The sequence below is a fragment of the Scylla paramamosain genome, chromosome 36 (genome assembly GCF_035594125.1).
Source record: "Scylla paramamosain isolate STU-SP2022 chromosome 36, ASM3559412v1, whole genome shotgun sequence".
NCBI lineage: Eukaryota > Metazoa > Arthropoda > Malacostraca > Decapoda > Portunidae > Scylla > Scylla paramamosain.
The window spans coordinates 9,931,908-9,946,907 of NC_087186.1; the positions used below are offsets into that span (position 1 = coordinate 9,931,908).

At 42.3% G+C, this 15,000-nt stretch overlaps 2 protein-coding genes across 5 annotated transcripts in view; both read right to left on the bottom strand.

Moving 5' to 3' along the window:
• Positions 1-10,482, bottom strand: part of LOC135090961 (collagen alpha-1(I) chain-like) — a 25,293-nt gene extending 14,811 nt beyond the window's left edge. The window contains exon 1 of the mRNA XM_063988200.1: positions 10,182-10,482. Within this exon, the coding sequence (XP_063844270.1) occupies positions 10,182-10,341 (160 nt within the window). The 5' untranslated portion in view covers positions 10,342-10,482. The remainder of the gene's footprint in view (positions 1-10,181) is intronic.
• Positions 10,483-10,762: 280 nt separating this feature from the next.
• The window catches only part of LOC135090960 (signal peptide peptidase-like 2B), a 14,387-nt gene continuing 10,149 nt past the window's right edge, over positions 10,763-15,000 (bottom strand). The window contains exons 12-13 of one of the 4 annotated variants that reach the window (XM_063988199.1): positions 14,965-15,000; positions 10,763-13,204 (exon numbers count right to left, since the gene is read on the bottom strand). The exon at positions 14,965-15,000 is cut by the window's right edge and continues 21 nt beyond it. Coding sequence is in view for 2 of the 4 variants with exons in the window: in XM_063988196.1 (XP_063844266.1) it covers positions 13,118-13,204 (87 nt within the window). In the remaining 2 variants the exon portion in view is untranslated. The remainder of the gene's footprint in view (positions 13,205-14,964) is intronic. The other 3 variants (XM_063988197.1, XM_063988196.1, XM_063988198.1) reach the window with 3 other exon arrangements.

The window sequence follows — 15,000 nt, forward strand, 5'->3', positions numbered from 1 at the left end:
GCACATGTCTCATACTTAAGCTACGCAAAAATGAGTAGGAAGGATATACGAGTATGAAAGTGAAGAACAGGATGTATTCGCGAAATTTGGAGAGAAAGACGATGATATGCACACGTCTTCTAGTTAAGCTACACAAGAATGAGTAAACTCGTCAGAATGCAAGGGATTGGAAACTATGAAAAAATATATGAAAGTAAAAATAAAAAGCAGGATTTATTCTCGTTTATATGAACTTGGAATGATAATGCTTGAAAGAAAAGTTAATTGTAACACTCGTGCGGCTGAAAGAAATTAAAAATGTTACTCCACGAAGGAAATATGAAGATAAAAAATGAAACAAAGAATTAATTTACGAAAATACGAGCTAAAAAAGATGCTGTGAAGAAGAAAGGCTTCATGAATATTCTTTACGTTTCACGATTAAATATACAAACTCTGGAAAGAAATACAAGAATAAAAAGACGATCTATTTGAAGAGAGACGAACTTGAGACGATCATGGGGGGAAAGAGAACTTAATGAATCTTCGCTAGGTCTCCTAACGAAAATATAACTTTTGTTTGGAATTAAAGGGTGAAAGAAATTGAGTATTTATTGGTAGAAGAAGAAGAGTCAATTAATTTTCTCTACATCCCCCTATGGAATATATAACTTCTTTAACGAATTAAAGGACAAAAAAAGTAAGGGAGGGGGAAAGAGAAGTTATTCTAGGAGATACGAGTCTAAGATGGTTGTGGGAGGAAGAAAATGAAAAATACAAACTGGAGGAATAAAAAAGGAAAGAAAAAGAGCTCATTTCAGAAGATGCGAACCTAAGATGTTGTTGGGAAGAAGAAGAAAATGAAAAATACGAAGTGGAGGAATAAGGCGGCAAGAAAAAGACAATTTATTTGAAGGAGATACGAGCCTAAGATGTCGCTGGGAAGAAGAGAAGCTGATGCATCTTGTTTGTGTTTAAGTAAATGTAAAGGTTACGACCCTATGTGTATAAACAGGAATGTCTCCTTTGTAGAGAGAGAGAGAGAGAGAGAGAGAGAGAGAGAGAGAGAGAGAGAGAGAGAGAGAGAGAGAGAGAGAGAGAGAGAGAGAGGTGATGAAGGAGGACAAGTAAATTACTCAAGGACGAAAGAAAAATAAGATAAAAAATATATAAACAAAAGAGAAGAAGAAGGAGTATAGCTTCCAAGAGAGAGAGAGAGAGAGAGAGAGAGAGAGAGAGAGAGAGAGAGAGAGAGAGAGAGAGAGTGTGTCAGTATGTGTGTGTGTGTGTGTGTGTGTGTGTGTGTGTGTGTGTGAAGAAAGTAAGACCAGATGAAATAATGACTATAATTTCTCATCTACGAGAGTGTGTTTGTCTCGCTGCCCAGCCACTCCTGCTCCTCCATTACGAGCAATTTGATCCCAGAAGACCCAGCGAGGGCGTCCTGGCGAGGCGGTAAGGGATGAAATGGCCCTCAACACACCCAACTATTTGCTCGCGCGACAAAGCAACACCGCAGCGGGAGAATGACAAGGAGAGCAAGCCAGCCTTACCCAATCTCGTCCTGCCTTACTCCTTGCCTCTCCCCAGTCTCTCATCCTCACCCAATCTCACCCTGCCTTATTATGTCTCTCCCTGCCTCACCCAGTCTCGTCCAGTCTCTCCCAACCTCACCCAGTCTTATCCTATTTGATCCTTGGCTTATCATCCCTCTCCCAGCGTCTGTCAGTCCTTTTTCAACCTCTCTCAGCCTCATCTCTGCCTCTCTATATTTCTCCTTGCCTCGTCCAAGCTTCACTCATCGTCTCTCAGCCTCACTCGATCTTTCCCTGCCTCACTCATCCTATCCCTGCCTCTCCCAGCCTCGCCCATCCTCAACACGTGACCCTGAGGGCGGGAGCAGCAGCAGCAAGGGAGGCCAGGGAGAGAGCGAGGCGCAGAGGGCGTGAAATGTCTTGGTTTCTTTGAAGGACAAGAGCTGATAAGCCGCAAGGCAGTGCTTTCATTGGCTTTTTTTTTTTCTCCTTGGTGTATGCAGTCTGAGTGTCTCTCTCATGAATGCATAATTATATCAAGTGCCTCAAGTAAGTTTCAAGTAATATATACATAGCAACTGCTGCCTTCACGCTAGATAGATAAAAGGGTGTCTAGTTTATTATGATTTGTTTATTATTATTTCTTTTATTTTCGTAACATGCATGCAGTCTGCGTGCATGTCTTATATAATTATACATCAAGTGCTTCACGAAGATCATGCAGTCATTCACTGCTAGAATTATGAAAACACCTTTGAAAATCCCAATAACTTACACTGCAAACTGCTACAATATGTCGAAATATGAAAACTGTCACTAGAACCCTCCCCCCCCAAAAAAAAAACCCTTGAAAACCCCAATAACATCCACCAGATCCATAAACTGTCATCAAACCACGAAAACACCCTTGAAAACCCCATCAATATCCATTGAACACCTACACTATCACCAGTACCACGAAAACACCCTTAAAAACCCCCAATAACATCCACCAGACCCATAAAATCCTATCAACATCCATTAAACACTATGACCAGAACCACGAAAACACCCTTAAAAACCCAACAACATCCACTGGACACCTACACTATCACTACAACCACGAAAACACTTGAAAATCCCTGAAGGATCAATTAGAGCGTGTTAAAAGTAGAGACAAGACGAAGAAATGCTTGAAAACACGTCAAAGCACAATCCTCAGTTGGACAAGAGGCTGCGTTGAGTCTGGGTAAGGCGAGGATCCTTGTGGCATCCAAACAAACACTCTCTGGAGGCCACGGCAGCGGTGACCCCCAGTAGAGGTCATAAAAGAGAGAGAGAGAGAGAGAGAGAGAGAGAGAGAGAGAGAGAGAGAGTGCCGCGTCGCCTGCCACACCCACCACTGCCACGTCTCTCTCTCTCTCTCTCTCTCTCTTGAAAACTCCTCCTCCTCCTTCTCTTGTTTCTTTTAATCTTCGTTTACTATCTCTTTCTTGCGTTATTTTTGTCTTCCTTCATCATATCTTGTTCTGCTTTTTATTCTATTCTCTCTCTCTCTCTCTCTCTCTCTCTCTCTCTCTCTCTCTCTCTCTCTCTCTCTCTCTCTCTCTCTCTCTCTCTCTCTCTCTCTCTCGTTCTTGGAAATACATTGCTCCTATTCCTTCTTCTCCTCCTCCTCCTTCTCCGTTTTGTTTTGCATTCTTTCGTCTTGTTTTTTTCTCTCTTTCTTGAATCATATATTTGTTTTCCTTCATCACATCTCTCTCTCTCTCTCTCTCTCTCTCTCTCTCTCTCTCTCTCTCTCTCTCTCTCTCTCTCTCTCTCTCTCTCTCTCTCTCTCTCTCTTCTTATCCCGCCCGTGACTCCCTCCCTAGCTTGGCTTAACACCATAATGCCCCAACACCAGAAGGCTCACACGCCCACGCCGATACACGTGACTCTAGTCCTTGTGGAGGGAGTGGGCGGGGATGGGCGGGGATGGGCGGAGGAGGGTGCGGGGTGTGGGTGAGGGGGCGGGGCAGCACAAGGAGCCACTGTAAGTCACTGCTGGCTCTCTTGGGGTCACCAGACGCTTCGTGTAAATATAAAACCCTGTGCCTGTGTGTTATTCGTTTATTTTCTGCCTCTAGTCGAGAATATTCTAGCGCAGCCTATTGGGGGAGTGTTAATTTGAGACTGAGATAGAAAATTCTAGTGTTTCAGGGTGTTGATGCGAAATTAGGATGGTGTTTTGTGTGTTATTAGTTCCTTTTCTGCCTCTCGTCGGGAATATTCTAGAGTAGCCTATTGGGGGAGTGTTAATTTGAGACTGATATAGAAGATTTTAGTGTTTCAGGGTGTTGATGCGAAACTAGGATGGTGTTTTGTCTGTTATTCATTCCTTTTCTTCCTCTAGTCGGGAATATTCTAGAGTAGCCTATTGGGGGAGTGTTAATTTGAGACTGTTTTAGTGTTTCAGGGTGTTGATGCGAAACTGGGATGGTGTTTTGTGTGTTATTCGCTCCTTTTCTGCCTCTAGTCAGGAATATTCTCGAGTAGCCTATGGGATTGTATTCATTCGAGAGTAGGATTGTGTCTTTAGTGTTTGAGAGTATTAGTACCCAACGAACGTCGCGTCTGAGATTCATTAACTTCAACAACCCACTTATAACTTTCTCTTCTGCCACAGTGAGTCATCGTGTTCTCATTTGAGCTCAATAACTACGCCTCAATTCCGTTCCTTTACCCCAGCAACTCCTCAAACCGTTTTTCCGGGTCATGCAAACAAGTGCGTCTTCTCTCGTCGGTTCCTTTACCCCAGTAACGCACCGTATCAAGTTCCTGGGTCGTTTGAGCACGATCGCGGCGTTCCCCAAGCGTGTGCCTGGGTCCAGTATTCAGAAGCGCTTTGCTCTCTAACCACGACTGTTCTCAAAGGCCACAGAGATGACTAACCTGGTTCTCAAGAGTGGTTCTTCTATTTAAAATGTAGAAAAGTTGTTAATCTGTTACTAGAACCGTAAAAAACATTCTCAAAAACCCGCATTAACTGGGGGCTTTTGAAAGTAGTGGAGGTGCGGCGCAGTGTTTCAGTATCATCTTGGGTCCTGTGGGAGGGAGGGCGCGAGGGCGAGCGGCGGGCGAGTTGACCTTATCAAAGCGAGGCTCACGCATTCCCGCTGACTCCCCGCCGCGCACGTGTCCCCGAGGCCAACCAATCAACGTGTTTACAAGAGTATCATGCTAATTCTCGCCTCAAGAGCGTCCCGACTTAAGTGTTCGTGTAGAAGTTTCACGCCTCAAAGGTTTCAGTGTTTACATGCACGAGAGTTGCGCTGCTAAAAAGTTTCATTATGCACAAAAGTTTCACGGACCAAAGTTTCAGAGTCCCTGTTTACAAGCTTCGCTGCTTAAAATGTTCAATAGTACAAGTTTCGCTGTTTAATAGTGAGTTTCTTGGCTATTCCTGTCTTAATGCCGTCTTGACAGCCAGCGACAGACAGACAGACGAGTTTCTTGGCTGTTCCTCTTTTAATACCATCTTGACAGCTAGCGACAGACAGACAAACTGACAGAGAAGTTTCTTGGCTGTTTTTCTCTTAATGCCATCTTGACAGCCGACGACAGACAGACAGACAGACAGACACTCGGACAGCTGGGCAATGAATTCTAGAAGGTGTGCGTGCAGGGATGGATGAGGCAGCCTGACGGTGCCACTTACAGAGCAGTTAGGGAGTTGTAGGAATATAATATCCACTTGAGACCAACAGATGTAAGGCAGCAGCTGAGATGACAGACCGACCGACAGACAGACAGACAGACACCCGCCAGACAGACGAGATAACGGGATAATTACAGAAGGGTTGCCAAAACTTCCATACATTTTGTACACGAACATGCTACAACAGTTGACCCCCGCTGTGACTCGCTGCCCCACACACACACACACACACACATTCTCATAGACTAAGTGATACAAATTTTCATACACTTACGCCCGTATGCTCGTACACTTCAGCGTCTTATCATTCCTACTTTTAACGTGATCTTGGGGACGTTACTGGGGTTTTCAGGAGCTTGTCAGCAAAGACTGACTAAGAAGTGTTAATGGGCTGTTTTCATAGGCTTAGCTGATATTCTCAAACACTTCAGCGTCAATCATGAACATTTTTAACGTGATCTGGGGGAGTTGCTGGGATTTTCAAGAGCCTCACAAGGAAGAAAGTGACAAGACACTGAAATCTTTAGGAAAACAATGCTACTACGTCCTTCATGTTTCAAGGGAGCAATAAGTGACTGGGGATGAGAATACGACACCAGTCATTTCATTTGAGAACCCTGGACAACCTAACTGAAGAAGACACAACTACAGACACGAAAAGGTTTGAATCACTCGTCCTCTCATGATGTCAATGGCATGGTTCAAAATTATAATCAAGACTTGTAAACTTGCACCAGACGCTTTTTATTGAGCTTGAGGAGCGAAGGCTTAGCAGTTAATAGGATAATAAAAGTTAGTTTAGCTACAATTTGCGAGGGTTATTGGTGTGCACAGGATCAGTTATCATGCTTGAGCACTGCACTAAAAAGATATAAGTAAATAAATAGATAGATAAATAAATAAATAGATAAATAAATAAATATATAAATATGTATAAAGAAAGAAAGAAAGAAAGAACAGACGAACGAAAGAAAGATATATATATACAGATGGGTAAGTTGATAGGTATATAAATAAAGAGATAGAGATAAACAGAAATAAAAAAATAAAATAAAAAAAACATAAGAAAGAAGAAAATGGGACAGTATCTATTCTGTTAGTCTGCCATACGATATTCTCTTCTAAATTCCCAATTCTAGGAGCAATAAACAATTACTATATATACAACCTTGCGCATTTCGACTTTCTATCGCCCGTTCACTTTACGACTTTCAAAACAACGTAATTAAATTGGAGGAATGAATATTGAAGGATGACTTGAGGTATAGGAACGGAGTGAGAGGAAAGTTATTGAACCAAGTGATCCAATAGGCAAAGATTGAGGCAAAGAACAGATGTCATGCAAACCCATTGTTCCAAACAGCCTGCGATTGAAAGATGAGGTGACAGGAATGCACTGGAGTGATTTTACCAGTCTCAGCCTTTGAGAATCAGGATTATGTCACTCTTTCATCTCTTTCAGTGGCTGATGAATTCTTGAGCTCAACCTTTTTTTTTTTTTTTTTGCGTTTTTCATCCTTCTACGACGGCTTTTTTCTTCTTCTTCTTCTTCTTCTTCTTCTTCTGTTTTTAATTAGGATTACCTCACTCTTCCCTGTCTCTAACTGGTAAACTGTTTAACTCTACCTGTTTTTGTTCTTTTCCCTCCTTCCTTCGACTTAAACTGTTTCGAAGTAAGATTACTAAGACATCAAAATTAAACACATTTTTTTTTTTCGAAAACTCCTTATTAATACCTTTTTGGGCGCGACTTTTTTTTTTGTACCCTTAGCCACGAGAAATATCCAAAAGAAATGTTATTTTTTTAATTCTTGACGAGATGGAAGCAAAATTGAGCAAGCCTTTTTTTTTCATTTTTTTGTACCCTTAGCCACAAGAAAGCTCAATTTTTTCTACCTTTGGCTATAAAAAACACGCATTTTTGTACATTTGGCCACAAGAAACATCCATTTCTGTACCCTTGGCCATAAAAAGCATCAAAGTAACAAAACCAAGAATAAAAATAACAATAAGCCACGTTAGTTTCACGAGCACATCCTCCTCCCTGTCAATTTTTTTAACCATTATCTCCTTCACCAGTAACTCAAGAGCCTCCCGCTCCGTTGTATGGGATTGGATAGGAACACGCTGAATTGGAAAGGGAGTTCGATTCGATTAAAGTTGACGAGGTACACCAGATATCGGCCACTGATGGAGGTTCCCAGTCTATTCAAAGGCCATTGTTCAGCCCTTCCTGCCATATGGGTCCGTCTGTCTGGCTTCCCTCACACGCCACAACTCAAAGATACGCTTGCAAGACGGCCCCGTTGACTCAGCGCAATTATAGTGAGGAAATACGAGAAAATACACGTTATCTATTGAAGGTTTAAAAGAAATACACGCAAAAGCGAAGATAAAGCGAAATAATAGATAACAGTTGAGTTCTTGAAATGAGTCTTCCACAAAAAACGAAAGAATTTGGTGTGTCAAAAAAGATATGTTTTTGTCATTTTCTGTAAACGCGTTTAAGGAAAAAATACACAACAGGAGTCTTAAAGCGTCTCTCTTAATAAAAATGGAAGAGTTTAGAATAGTAAAAAGATACTTGAGACCTTGGTAATTTCTCTCTCTCTCTCTCTCTCTCTCTCTCTCTCTCTCTCTCTCTCTCTCTCGTGTCGGCAAACCTGTCCATTAAGTCATAAAGTCTCCTCCTTTCTCCCCATGAAGCTCCCACGCCTTGCCTTGCCATGCCTTGCTGCGCCCCATTACACTCACGCCCACCCCCGCGCCCTAACACTGACATCATCCCCTTACCCTCGAGACCTTGAGGTACACTCGTGGACACACATGTCAAGTAATACATCCCACACTTCTTTCCTATGTCCTTAGCTCTTCTTAAGTTACGCCAAGAATATTTCCTTTCTGTTTATTTTTCCTTCAGTCTTCTGAAGTCCTGTGTGCTGAAAATATTTTGTTTTCTTTTTAGTTTTCCTTCGATCTTAAGTCTCATATGATACGAATATTTCCTGTGTCTAGTTTTTCTTCAATCTTAACACAATGATCGTGCTTTCTGTAAGACTGTCAGCAAATTCCAGGCTAAAGATTGAGGGAAGATTTAAAATACATTGGGTACTCGAAACATTCAGAAAGTCTCACTGTCCCCCTGCCAGACGAGACAAGGAGAGACAAGGCGAGACGAACCCATCCACCCTGTCAACGTCTCTCAAGTAGCAGACACCACGCCGAGAAACTGACCTATGTGCATTGCAAGGATACAAAGAATGAGGAAGAAAAGAGTATTGCTCTAAGGCACTCACAGCAAACAGCCTTGGATTTTGAAGTGATCCTGTCTTTTACATTCAAAAACCAAAGAAACTCAAAGATAGAATAAAGTGGAAGGGGAAAAAAAAAACATTGCCCCAAGAAATCAGATCTGTCTCTCATATTTTCAAGCCACTAAGAAACTGAACCTCGTACATTCCAAGGACAGAAAGAATGAGGAAGAAAAAAAAAGTATTGCTTCCACTTCCCAGGCGCTCGCAGTCTCGAATTTTGAAACGGTCTGATCTCTCGTATGTATTTTTAAAAGCCACTAAGAAACTGAGCTATCTACTTACATCCCAAAGATACAAAGATTGAGGAAAGAAAAGTATTGGCCTAAGAAATAAGAAAAATGAAAAAACGCTCGTGTTTTTAAATGACAGAGATGATTATTGTGTTTCTCATGAGTGTCTTTCCCTGAGTAATAAAGAATAATTATCACATTATCACTAGAAACATAAGAACATTAGTAGTATTAGGAGGAAGAAGAGGAAGAGGAGTAAAAGTTCATCCAGACATTCCAAATAAAAGCCTACATGATTTAATTCTAACAGCAAACAAACACACGAACAATAGCCTAGTTGAGACGCTAGCAACGTGTGAGCCGGGCATATTTAGACGAGTGAAAACGGAGATGCTGATGTTTGTGTTACTTCTCATAGGGAAACAACAGGAGCCAGACTCGAAGTGGTTGTGTTGGTTGTTGACAGAGGGACAAGAACAACACACATAAGTCCTCGAGGCGCGACTCAAGTTCGTTGTGCAAGGACAGTTTTAGTTCCTGTCTTCTTACTCGCTCAGATTAATTTCCAGAGATTTTTACTGGTTTATGAATACGAACAAAAAAATAGATGTAATGTGTGTGTGTGTGTGTGTGTGTGTGTGTGTTAACTCCCCACCTCCTTTATATTTGGTTTCATATTCATTTCCAACGATTTTTTTTTTACATTAGATTTAAAAACTAAGAAAAAAAATAGATTGTTAAGAAAATGTTATGCGAGTTTAGTCACATATATGGTCACGTGTAGAAATTACTAACTAAACCATCCTAGAAATATCTTGAAACTTATACTGTGACCTATGGGGAAAGCTAAGACTTGTTAAGCCCTTATAGAGAGAGCTTAGAACTTATACTTCGATCTATGGGGAAGGCCAAAATCTCCACTCACCACACCCAATGTTCTAGCTAAAAGACACTAAATACTCGCTGCTATGAAAACCTTAAATCTTGAAACGCTTTGTACTCTCATGATTTTGAATGACCCTGAGATTTAGTTAGATTTTCATATTTTTTTCCCACTAATGATACATAACTCTTGTTAAATCACCTTTGAAAACCCCCGTAACGCCCACTAAAACCTCTTGGAAGCAGTGGAGACAAGACGCCGTGACGTGTGAGGTTGGGGTCCCTGAGCGCGGCGCGAATCTCAGCCCGCGAAGTGACAGGCAAGGACGTTACTTGTGTCTGTGATGCGACGCAGACACACTTGGTTTGCAAGCAGTGCGCGTCAGATGAAGCGTTAGGGAAGGAAGGGGGCGTATGGACCAGTGCAAAATGTGTGGCATAAGTCATCTGGGTGAAAAATGAGTATATGTGAAGTGCGAGCGATGTATTGGTGACGGATGGAGTGTAGGATGCTGTGGGTGTGGCGTGGCTGTAGAGGCGTGGAGCGAGGGCCAGTACTCACCATAGTCGTAGTAATCTTCCTGCTGGGGTTTGGGTTTGGGTTCGGGCTCTGCTGTCACGCCAGGCAAGACAACAGCCACCAAGAAGAGGAAACCTAGGAGGAGGGAGAGGGATGAGGGGAGCGGGGGAGGCCGCCGGGTGGGGGCTGGGAGCCACCCCATGGTGCGGCGACCCTCGGGAAGGGCGGCGTCGCGTGCTGCAGCAGGAGACCCGTCAGACCCTTGGGACCCGTGTGCCCGCGGCAGCCAGCCAGTCTTTACTGAGCCCGGGCCCCCACCGCACTGACCACCTCCTGCCCTCGACTGTCGCTCACGCCCAGCCCGCCCGCCCGCCCACACCCGCTGCCACCACCCCCCCGCACCCCGCGGCGTCCCTCCAGGTGACGAGCTCCCCCACTAACGGAAGCATGCCAGGCACTCCCCCTGCAGAACACTCCCACGCAGCGCCGCACAACACAACCTTGGCTACGGCTGCTGCTGCTGCTTCTTGACGCAGCCAGACTTACGAGTACTCCTAAAGAACTCAACCACCCGCTTCACCAACTTCTCTTAACCTCAACGTGAATGGTAGAGAAAGATGTCCTTTTACCAAAATATTTATTTGAAAATCGCACCAAAAAACTGATAGTACAACGAAGAGCAATGTACTTATACCAGCCGTGAGTTGTGAAAAATTAAAGCGGACACTTGCCCTTTTCCTCCCTCCTTGCAAGTCTAGGACAGTAGTAATACGAAAGCCAACGTCAGAAACAGGACTCGACTCTCATCCTCGTTATATCTTATAGCGCGCACCAGTGTGTGTGTGTGTGTGTGTGTGTGTGTGTGTGTGTGTTGATAATTTTAATGGACGATCGTTTTTATTAATTTTTGTACAGATTCAAAGTTTTTTATTCTTAATTTGTATTTTTTTTTTTTTTACTTAATAATGTGGTTCTATGGATTAGGTATCTATCTATCAAGTGTGTGTGTGTGTGTGTGTGATTCACCTATGGTCGTCGGCTGGTCACCCAACCAGCTGTACCTAGCCAGCCGTTCCCCTACGGAAAGAGCTCAGAGCTCATAGTGACCGATCTTTGGGTAGGACTGAGACCACTGACACACTACACACCGGGACAGCGAGGTCACAACCCCTCGTGTTACATCCTGTACCTACTTGCTGCTAGGTGAACAGGGGCTACACATTAAGAGGCTCGCCCATTTGCCTTGCCGCGCCCGGGATTCGAACCCGGGCCTTCTTGGTTGTGAGCCGAGCGTGCTAACCACTACACTACGCGGTGTGTGTGTGTGTGTGTGTGTGTGTGTGTGTGTGTGTGTGTGTGTGTGTGTGTGTGTGTGTTAGAAATCTCTTAAATCTTACTTGCAAAGAGGAAACACTACATCATTTGTGCATTTATGATCAAAATACAGAACACACACACACACACACACACACACACACACACACAAACTAATACTCTGTTACTGTAATCTCACTGAGGCCAAACACACCCAGTCCTGCACAACAAAGTCAACAAACTCTATAATAAACGAAGCTTGGTAACAGAAGAAGCAAGAGTAAATAGAGAAAGACAACATTTGACACATAAAATATTGAACATAAATAATTCAAACAAATTATACTACAAAAAACAAAACAGAATAGATAAATGAAATGACTAATTCTTTACTAAACCATTCCTGAAAATAGAGTTACTACATTTAAGACATAAATTACCCAGTTATAAAAAACTATAATTAAAAATCAATGCCTTTTAAAATTTGCACCATCAAGCATTCTGCAATTCTTCAAACTTCAAAAAATGCAAATCTCAAGAAAACTCTTTGATAACCTGCTTTAGGACACTGTAAATGCACTATTGGGAAAACTCTACCCTGTTAAGTCTGTGATGAAAACAAAATGTAAAACTGCGTGTTCAATTTTTTGATGTGTGAAGATTAACACTTTCCTATATGATCAAAATAGTTCACCAGTTTTCAGTTTTTTTCCACCCATTTCTTATACTAGGTTAGACTTTCCCCAATGGTACATTAGTAACAATTTAAATCTACTGACCTTAGAATTATGAAAAGTTATAAGCCTTTGTGCAAGTTCGTGATTAAAGCCTGATAAAGAGAGATTATTAAAAAGAGGCATCACAAATAGACATCACATTTCTAAAGTTCATTCTACCTTTAGCATCACACAGCATCACAATCCCAGTGCTTCTAACTCCCCTCCTTCCACACAATTTTTTCCCTTATACTCTACAACTGCCAGTTTAACTCTTCCTGTGAACCCAGTAATCTCTTAAAACCCTCCCTTTACTCCCAGCCACTGATGTTATTGTCTACGCACCAACTTACCTACTGCTGCAGCAAGACAGAATCACAATCTCTCATCCACTCAGAAACGGAAGTTCTTTCACCCACTGTCTCTCTCTTACATTGCAGCGTCTAGTTCTAATTGGCCTTGAAAGAACAAGCTTCAGCGCCACCAAGGAGACTCTACCATGCACAGATCTATGTAGTAAGAAAGTTTGTTTGCATGATATTATGTACAGCTTTTGTTTCACTTAGAAGGAAATGTCAACAGGCAAACATGTCTTTAATACTTCCGACACCCTTTGGTTTAATACTCGTACACTGCTGGGATGACCTATCAGGCATGTCAATCTCTGTCTCTTTGTCTCTCTCACCACTCAAGATCACACAGTGAGGTGAAAACACACAGACACACACATAAGTGCTTGGAATGCACTCAACATGTCACGCTGATATGGTAAGGCAGGCCATCACTCACCAATCTCTCAGTTCACTTCACTTACTGCTCCATCACAACCTACAAAGGAACAACCCCCTCAGCAAAGAAACATTATGTGAGGGGAGCTACACTTTAGACAGCTCGGGGCAGTGACGAGGGACTGAACAGCGATGATCTGCTACCTGGGTCTGGATAGTTTTAAGTGACGTGGGGTAGGTCCTCCTCTGTGCTGTCGTCTTCACCCACGCCCGCTTCCCCTTCTTCATCTCCACTTTCCATATCATACTGTGGGAGGAGAAGCATGTATTGTATCAGTATCTTTGCTCACTCCTGCATCTATACTAGTCCTAGATACTGTGGGGAGGAGAATGTCTCATAAACATCTTATCTCATTCCTGCATCTATCAATTCTAAGACAAAGGAATTATGACAGAGGTATTCCAGTCTTTGTAAAAATATGTGGGATTGATTTCTGATACCATTTTGTCCCAGAATCAATGTATTTAATATCATTCTCTAAATCAAGAAATAGTGAGAGATTATCCATTAATATATATACAAATACATAGCATTTCCTTCTGGTGTTGTTTGTCTGAGAGTGTGTGTGTGTGTGTGTGTGTTTATGTATAGTAAGTAATGTGTAGTGTAGTCAAATTAAGTGTGGGTGTGGTAAATTTTTACGATGCTGTTTGTATGCTCTTTGTGTGTGTGTGTGTGTGTGTGTGTGTGTGTGTGTGTGTGTGTGTGTGTGTGTGTGTGTGTGTGTGTGTGTGTGTGTGTGTGTGTGTGTGTGTGTGTGTGTGTGTGTGTGTGTGTGTGTGTGTGTGTGTGTGTGTGTGTGTGTGTGTGTGTGTGTGTGTGTGTGTAGTATGATGGGTAGTATAGTGTAATGTGGTGTGTGGGTGTGTTGCTGGGAGTGACAAGCAGACAGTGACATCACATTCCCCAAGCATTTTGTCTTGCTCCAGTAATAACCTCCACTTACAGCCTGTCATCTTTTCTACGCCCGTGCCTCAGCTTATATTTATTCTTTTTACTTCTGGTCTCCTTTTAGAGTTATGATGCCATGCTGACTCATAATGGCATGGTCTACTTCTCTTTTCCTTCTAGGCCTATCTACTGTTGATTTACAAATTTATATCAAGGGTCTAAAAGAATTATTTTAAGTCTTAATAACACAGATTGAATTACAGTCTTTTCTTTATTAAATTTCCCACTATTATCTTTCTCTTCTCTAACACAATCTCACATTTCACTCTCTTTATGTCTCCTTGGTGTTAAAAGCCAGAATATTGTCTCCTACAGTCCTGCAGTGTTCTAGCTTTTTCCTAAATCTTCCACTATCATCCTTCTCTTCTGTAACACACAATCTCACATTTCACACTCTTTATGTCTCCTTGGTGCTGAAAGTCACATGGTATAAGGTGTAAGCTGCAAATCTCAGAAGCAAGGATAGATGACTGGCTCTTAAATGCAGCAGTAACAGAAAGCAAAGGTTAGCTGAAGTGATGCATAAAACTAGCGTCTACTAAGAACATGACTACAATAACTACTACTTACTGTACATGAACAGCTGCAACCTACATACTGTACGGCTTCAATCTTTCACTCCTATGTATTTTTCTTCTTTCATAATCAACATTTTTTTAGGCAATTATTTTCTGTACTCTCTCTTAAACACTCCAACAGCCCAGAAAATACAAAACTGACCTCTATTCCCTTTTTATCTTGTGTCTTACAGTGAATATTGACAACCAATGGTGCTACAAGTGTGAATGATGTGTGTATGCGTGCCTGACACTTTGCCTGGGCCATGTGTGGACTGCCAGCCTGGTATATACATAGATTAACATACAGAATGTTAACAAAGGGCACACAAAGGAGTAGGGGGATTAAGAACTGCATTAAATCAAAACAATAACTGATACTGTCAAAAGAGTTACAACCACAAATACAGCTTTTTAATTTCACTAGGGACCCTCATGAGATACCACCACCACCATCACCACCACCACCAGCACAGCATCATCAAGGGACAGTCTTACCTGGCAAACAAAGTAGAGGAGTGGTGGAGGAAGGCA